At 32.9% G+C, this 7,936-nt stretch overlaps 1 protein-coding gene across 1 annotated transcript; it reads right to left on the reverse strand.

The window, feature by feature from the left end:
• Positions 1–1,249: 1,249 nt before the first annotated feature.
• On the reverse strand, positions 1,250–3,062 carry LOC132255342 (stilbene synthase 4-like). Its single transcript, XM_059743470.1, has 2 exons — positions 2,789–3,062; positions 1,250–2,450 (listed from the first exon to the last, which is right to left on the reverse strand). Exons 1-2 carry the CDS (start codon positions 2,964–2,966, stop codon positions 1,450–1,452), a joined length of 1,179 nt encoding a protein of 392 aa, XP_059599453.1. The 5' UTR covers positions 2,967–3,062; the 3' UTR covers positions 1,250–1,449.
• Between the last annotated feature and the right edge of the window lie 4,874 nt (positions 3,063–7,936).

A 7,936-nucleotide genomic window follows, 5' to 3' on the forward strand; every position in this document is an offset into this window, starting at 1 on the left:
CACTGACATTTATCTAATTATTAAATGTCAAGAATCATATGAATATATGAGAAAAATGATAAAAAAAAAAAAGAGTAATAATAATAAATGTAATTACCGTTATTACTCAAATTTATGATTAAAAGTGTTGCGGATTATAAAATTTTTAAAACATTTATTTAGTAAATCTAAGAGTAAATTTATTGGAAGATCTAAAATTCAATTCACTATTTTTGTCAAAAATCTAGGTCTAATTTACAGTCACAAAATTATCCTAAAGTCTCACCTGCAGCCATAGCCCTACCACAGGAAAGCTTTTTTTAAAAAAAATAAAAAAATAAACTCCTCCTCATTCCAAATAAAATAAATCTTTAGTGATATTCACAGGCCCCTCAAGGGTACAGCAGGAGCCGGCATGAACCAGATTCCACGTCCACCTTATTCTTCTAATCCAAGCCAACCAATCAAGTCCAGCCATGTTATCCACCCACCAACCTTCGCACTTGGCAACTGTTGCCAAGTTATCCACTGCTCTTACATGGGCCCACTTCTCAAGCGTGTCTATCACCTGTACCTTACACGTTATCTTTGCTGAGATGGCAGACGACGTGATCTTCGCATATTATAATAATGGCGGATTGTGGATGGCGGCGGAGACTTGTTCAATGATCTCATGCTGATTTTGAATGCTCTTTTTGGTGGAGGGTGAAAGTAACAAATTCAGCACCAGCCGCCAGCTGCAAGCCCGATCGTCCATTTCGTCTTTTAAGGAAATTAATTCATCAACTTTAAGAATTTTTGTGTAGATTTTAAACTCATGAGAAGGACACATTTCTGTAATTACAGCATTATTTTAATCTAAGTTCGGTATAGGTATTAATTAATAAACAAAATGTCTTTAGCGGAAGTTTAGATAAAATTATGGTTTTGGTCTTAATTATAAAGCAAAATTTGAATATTTTTTTTTAATCAAGAAGTTGTCGGATTTTTGTATTCTGAAATTTGTTTGTTTATTTGTTTTATTTATAAAAAAATTGTCATATTTTTGTAATATTAATATAGAATTAGTCTTGCATATGTCGAGTCTAATAGGACTTATGCAAGTTAATATTTTTCTTACAGCATGTTCAGGTAAGGGTGATAGTGGAGCAGTAGACGTCACCCATGTTGTGGTGGTGGCTATCTTCTTTAACTTATACGAACTATAGAGTACCCCACCTGGTTTCCACTCATTTTACATATTTTTCAAATCAATAGCATAAATTGAAAATTTTCTTGTATGCTTAAAAAAAAAAACTCAGATATATTCTTCCTTCCTTTTGATAACATACACAAGAATAAACAATGATTTTGACTTGAGGTCTTTGAGGAGGTCCTCCAACAATAGTAAAATAACAATTCAATATATTTACTACCTTTTTATTTGATTAATAAAACATGACTCATGAATAACTTTTCCCATCATTTCACCTAGTTTGAATCCGTACCAACGCTATGGATCACAACGGTCTCAATGGTTAGGCCCGGCCCAAAGCCAAACAAGACACCCCAATCCAATCCTTCACCTGTCGTCATTTTGCCTTCCTTGAGCGATTTCTTTCTCATCTCATCCAAAATAAATAGGACACATGCACTTGACATGTTCCCATATTCACTTAGAATATGCCTTGTTGCTTTGAGTTTCTGTTTATCTAAACCGAGTTTTGCTTCAACTGCGTCAAGAATAGCTGGGCCACCTGGATGAGCAATCCAAAATAAGGAATTCCAATCACTAATACCAATTGGGTCAAAAGCCTTAGTCAAACAATTCTCTATGTTTTCAGAGATCAAGGTAGGCACATTAGGCCACAAATGAAAGGTGAGACCCACTTCACGTAAGTTGCCTGCAATAGCACCTGCTGAATTAGGAATAAATGTTTGGGCTGCTGAAACAAGTTGAAAGAGTGGTCGTTCAATCGAGCTATCTGGATCGGATCCAATGATTACAGCTGCAGACCCATCACCGAAAAGGGCTTGGCCAACTAAAGAGTCCAAAGCATCTTCGGAAGGACCACGAAATGTAACAACAGTGATCTCTGAGCACACCACAAGAACTCGTGCTCCTGCATTATTCTCTGCAAGATCCTTAGCGGTTCGAAGGACAGTTCCACCTGCATAGCACCCTTGATGGTACAACATCACTCTTCTGACAGATGGTTCGAGCCCTAAAAGATTAGCGAGTTTATAATCTGCACCAGGCATTTCTACACCTGAGGTTGTACAAAATACAAGGTGGGTGATCTTCGATTTAGGCTGACCCCACTCTTTAAGAGCCTTCAATGCTGCTTCCTTACCAAGCTTGGGTACCTCAGCAGTGATAATCTCTTGGCGTATGTTAAGAGATGGAGCCATATAAGCACCAATGTTTGGGTGCTCTTCAAGCATTTCTTCGGTCAAATGAATGTAACGCTTCTTGATCATGGATTTGTCACCTGTATATAAATTAAATAACAGTAATATGTAAGCTCAAGGCACACTAGTGAAACAAAATCAATTCAATGGGAAGATTGATTGTTCAAGATGATCAAACATTGTTCAACTGAGTGTAAAAAGATTCATCTTAATACAGTATAAAAGCTTATTTTTTATTACATCAATTAATAACGTGATCCCATGCGTTATACCATGTGATTCAAAGAGCACCTGCTCATACCATCACTCACAGATGCACTGTATTAATTTAAGATGAGTACACAGAAAGCTTGAAAATGATGTTTCAGTGGTCGTAGGGGAATCATATGTATATGAAGGATGTTAAAATTATACTTACAAATGCGGTTGAACTTCTTCTTGAGATCGGTCATGTGCTCGCTTTTAGTGACCCGGAAATAGTAATCAGCGAAATCAGACTGGTACAGACAGTTGTCCGGGGTAGCTGTGCCAATGGCTAGAACGGTGGCCGGACCCTTGGCACGCTGAGCATTTCTAATTTCCTCCACAGACGCCATTGATAGTGTGTGATGACTACTGAAATGGAAGCTTCAAAGTTGAAGAAGGAAAGAGAAATGAAATTTTAGGAGCACAAGTGCTTGGAGCTGTCTGGCCAAAGTTGTGTGTTGAGGTTGGTATTTATAATCACCACAAATGCTGTCTCACCAACTCTCATCCACTTCCATGTAGGTAGGCTTGCATTTGAATAATCCGGTGCCATGGGGTTTGATTTCCATCTTGGTAGGCTTCGGTTTTCATTCTTTATTTTATTTTTCTGTCTTTCTTCTTCCTCTAAAGCTCTTTTGGTCTTCTAAACCCACGTAAGGCGGTTGGAAGCTTACCCTTTTTGACTCCAAGTTGGTAGCATCACTTTCATATCCCCCGAGTACTATTTGACAAAAGACCCAAAATTTTCACGTGCTGGGCCAGCTGCTGCCGGCTGGACCAAGCCGATGATCAATATTAATGCAGAACGTTAGGAAACCTGTAATATTTCAAGTCATAAATATAGATGTTGAATAAATAAATTTATTGTTTAACAACAATGAAGGCAAAAATTAGTTACTATTAACGAACATAAATATTCGTTAATTATTTTTAAAAGTTTTTATATTTGATATTATTTAGTTTGTTTTTTTTAAAAAAAATTCCTTAATTTTTGAAGGCAGAAGCTCACCCATTTTGACTCCAAGCTGGTAGGGTCATTTTCATATTCCCAAGTACAATAATATTTGACCATTGAGGTGGAATTCTTGACTTGATCTTCCACATCATGTTGGGCCAAGCTAATTAGGAAATCTGTAATGTGGCAGATTATATATTCAAGTCATAAATTAATATATACCTTTTTGTCAAAGTTATTTACATCGGAACTTCCTTGAACAAAGTTGATATCGAATATCACTTGAGAGAAAAATATGATTGATAAAAAATAACACTTTCTAACTAACCTTCTAAATTTGGAATGAAAGTTGTTTTAGTGTATTGGAATTTGTTTAAAAAAATTATTATTGAATATATATATATATATTAAATAAATATAATCAATGAACTCAATAAACTTTTTGGTTTGACCTTCCAATTTTTTCAACAAAATGACATATTTTTTCAACAAAACGACAAATATAAGAAAATCAAGAATAAAAACGCAAGCAAGGAGGAATAATTTGCAAAGTATCTAAAATTCAATCCTCTATCTATTATAGAGAAAACAAAGAGTGGAAAAGTAATCCAAAATGTATCAAAGGTACTCCCTGTTTCAACCTAATACATCAAAAACCAACCATGCATAAAGGTCGAAATCTTATTGATCCAACTTCTTATATTAAATTTCTTTAGTGATAAAGGAAGTTCAAATCAAACCTAAAATTCTCTATGGTCAAAAGGAGGTTCAAAGCATCCCAAAACCTAAAATTATTTAGGGTCACAAGGAGTTTTAAATAATTCTCTAAATTCTCTAAAATTTAAGATTGGACACTTTTGACAATTTTTTGATCGAATACCTACAAACTCTTATAATTACAATTTTTAGAAAATTAAGTAATCTAGATATAATAGAGTATGAAAAACTAATTTATAGGATACAAAGAAAAAAATTAATTTTTAGAATTCAAATGAAGTTCAAAATTAAAAAGAATAAAACATAACTAAATAAAATAAGATTTCAATGGAACATTGGAGAAGCTAGAAAACATTTATATGTAAAAATTGCTACTTGAAGAAACAACTATTTGAATTGAAGATGGATGAAGAATAGACGGTAGGGATTATATAAATAAATTTAATAAGCGCATCGTCCGATTATTAAGTATAGCGGTTACGATTGATGAGGAAGATTAACATATTTTTTTTATCGGCATCCCTACCAAAATAATATGAGCCAGTGGTAACTGTGCTCTTAGTTGAAAAGATGATGTTAATAGTGGATAAGCCATCAATTGCTCTTTTAGAGACAAAAAATTAAGTAGCCAAGTAGTTCATCTCATACAAAACAAGCTCTTGTGATGAATTATAAATCACATCGTGGTAACAGCAAGTCATGATAGAGATATTATGATAGGAGAAATTATCATTCTTAAATCACACTTTTGAACTGATATGGAAATTTATTACTACCCAAGAAAAGGACATATTAAAAGGCACTATGAAGAATTGACAAAGCATGTAGAAACAAGGAAAAATCTTGAATCCCATGAGGCTCTACTAATATTCTTGATGAAATTTTTGTTGGCTCTTGGATTTTTGGTTTTGGTGTTCTTTTCATATGTGCCCAAATAAGGAGAGGTTTGATATCTATAATGAATGTGATGCTAGTACTATATGAATGGATAATGAATCAAGCTCTAAATTGATCAGGATTGACACCATGATAGTGAAGATGTTTGATTGTGTTGTGAGGATATTGTGTAATGTTAAGCATGCATGTTCCTAATTTAAGGAGTATAATTTTTTGGGGGGCTTGGGGCTCTTTGGGTTATGATTTTTCAGCAAATAACTATGTAATAAAAATTAATCAAGGTACTTTGATAGCTATGAAAGAGAAAAAGTTCAAATATTTATACACCTTGATTGAGAAGATAATTTTAGGTGAAGCCACACCATGAAGAGTATTTTGCTAGTGATAAAGAAGTTATCAAAGTAAAAGAGTGCAACAAGACGATTAAGACTCCATTTTCAACTAAGGGTACTCAATGGCATAAGGATGATACTAATTGCAAAAGGAATGAAGTTATATATATATAATTTTGTTGAGTCTAGTTGTATGAGAATTTGAACTTGATACATGTTTATTATCATTAATTATGCAAGATTGAGAGAATTTGAGTCAAGGTGAAGGTTTATGGAAGTTGGTTCAAATAATTTGTTCTTTATTTTTAGGATAGTCAAATATTTATAGAGTTTGTATTTTAGTAAATTACCATTTTAAGTTTGACTAGGATTAGGAAACTATTAATTTAGATTTAAACCATAGGGCTTTGTAAATATGTTGTTTTATATATAATTTCAAGAGAGAGTGAAAAGGTTAACAAAGAGCTATGAGAATTAGGCAAAGAGTGTCTTAGATTTTGGGCAGATAGAGGTTGACGGTGTTTGAGTTTGTATTTATGAAGTTTATTAATAAATTTAATCTCCTTGTGTAGTGGAAGTAGGCAATTAGGCCAAACTATGTAAATCTTTTCCCTTCTCTAATTTAATTTATTTTACCAACTTCATTTGGGTCAAACAAAAGGAATACAACAAGGAAGCCCATTTCCTTGGTTTTTATGAATATATTTTTACACTAATTCAATATCAAAATGGTTGCCTTTCAAATGTTGCTTAAATCCATCCTTTTATGTAGGAATCACAAAGCTTAGGATGTAACCCCATTAATGAAATTCAAGAAGGAATAGCACAATTGGTTTTAGGTTATGATGAAGCCCTCAAGCCTAATGGATTTGAAACTTGCAAAAATCATACAATGAGATAGTGGATGAACTGGCAATAGGTACATCTCAAACTAATGGTTCTACTTATAAGGGGTGTAAAGGCGGATATCAAAGAAAGATAACCTTACATGTGGATTGCGGTAACTTGAGTCAAGGTGATATTGTTGGAAATTTTGACTCAAATGATTTATTTTTTAATTTGAGGAAAGTCAATATTTGTATAGTTTATGTTTAAGTAAAATAACTTTTTAAGTTTGGCAAGGATTCAAGAGCTTATCATTTAGGTTAGCCTTTGGGACTTCATAAATATGTGGTTTTTTTCATAGGATTTCAAGAGAGAGTTAGAAAAGTGAATGGAAAGTGAAGAGAGATAGGGAAAGTTTTGGGAAAATCACAATACCCAAATACAATAGGAAAAACAAAATAAATTAGAAAAGATAAGCGATTTACATGGTTCGACCTAATCATCTAGGTCTACTATAAAGGGAAATCAAATATATAATAAAATTCAAAATGGCAAAATCACAAAACCTAAATACACACAGGAAAAAGTAAAATAAATTAGAGAAAAGAAAAAATTTACTTCGTTCAACTTAATCGCCTAAGTCTATTATAGAGGGAGATCGAATTTATTAATAAAATTTAGAAATACAAAATCAAACTTTGTCAAGCTCTCTTTACCCAAAACCCAATGCTTAGAGTTTTCAAAGAAATCAGAATCCTTCTCAACTTTAGAACTTGCTTAAGATTAGTCAGTGTCTTGACAACATAAAAAATCTTCACATTCGCAATACCAATCCAAAAGGTTTTAGTGCTTGAACCATTTATCATTAAAACTATATTAGCATTGCATGCCTTATAGATATCAGACCACTCCTTATATGGAGGTCCATATGAAATAAACATCAAAGAGTCATAAAAATTTTCATCAACTATAGTAGAAAAAACATTACCTTATCAAAATCTTCATCAACAACATCAATTAATAGATTTTGAAGTTTCTTAAGATTCAAGAATTTTCTTTTCTTCCAGGTGTTTTGTCATTTCTTCACGGTATCTTATGATACGTTCCTTTTGTGAAAGAGTAACACTCCACATATATCCAATAGTGTGATTGGAAATGATTAGTTCTTCTATCTTAATATCTCCTCTATGATTTACCCCTACTAGATTATAATTTAGACTTCATCATAAGAGCTTATTGGATATGAGATGAACTATTTGGCTACTTAATAATTTTTGTTTCCAGATCAGTAGTTGACATCTCATCCATAATAAACGTTTTCTTTCCATAAAATAGTAGTTTCAACTTCCTCATCAATGTTGACCTTTACGCTCAATATATAGGTTGTACACTTATTGAATTTATTTATATGAAGATCAATTCCTTCATTCATCTTCAAATTCATATAATTGTTCACTACAAAAAATTTGAGTTTTACCAACCCACTTAAGTTTACTTTTGTAATGGATTTAAGTTGTCGCTTACATATGTAATTTTTTGTGAACAGTAATTACAAGTTCTTGAGTTTAGACTGATTATGTAAGTGTAGACCTTC

The sequence above is a fragment of the Vitis vinifera genome, chromosome 16 (genome assembly GCF_030704535.1).
Source record: "Vitis vinifera cultivar Pinot Noir 40024 chromosome 16, ASM3070453v1".
In the NCBI taxonomy this organism is placed as follows: domain Eukaryota; kingdom Viridiplantae; phylum Streptophyta; class Magnoliopsida; order Vitales; family Vitaceae; genus Vitis; species Vitis vinifera.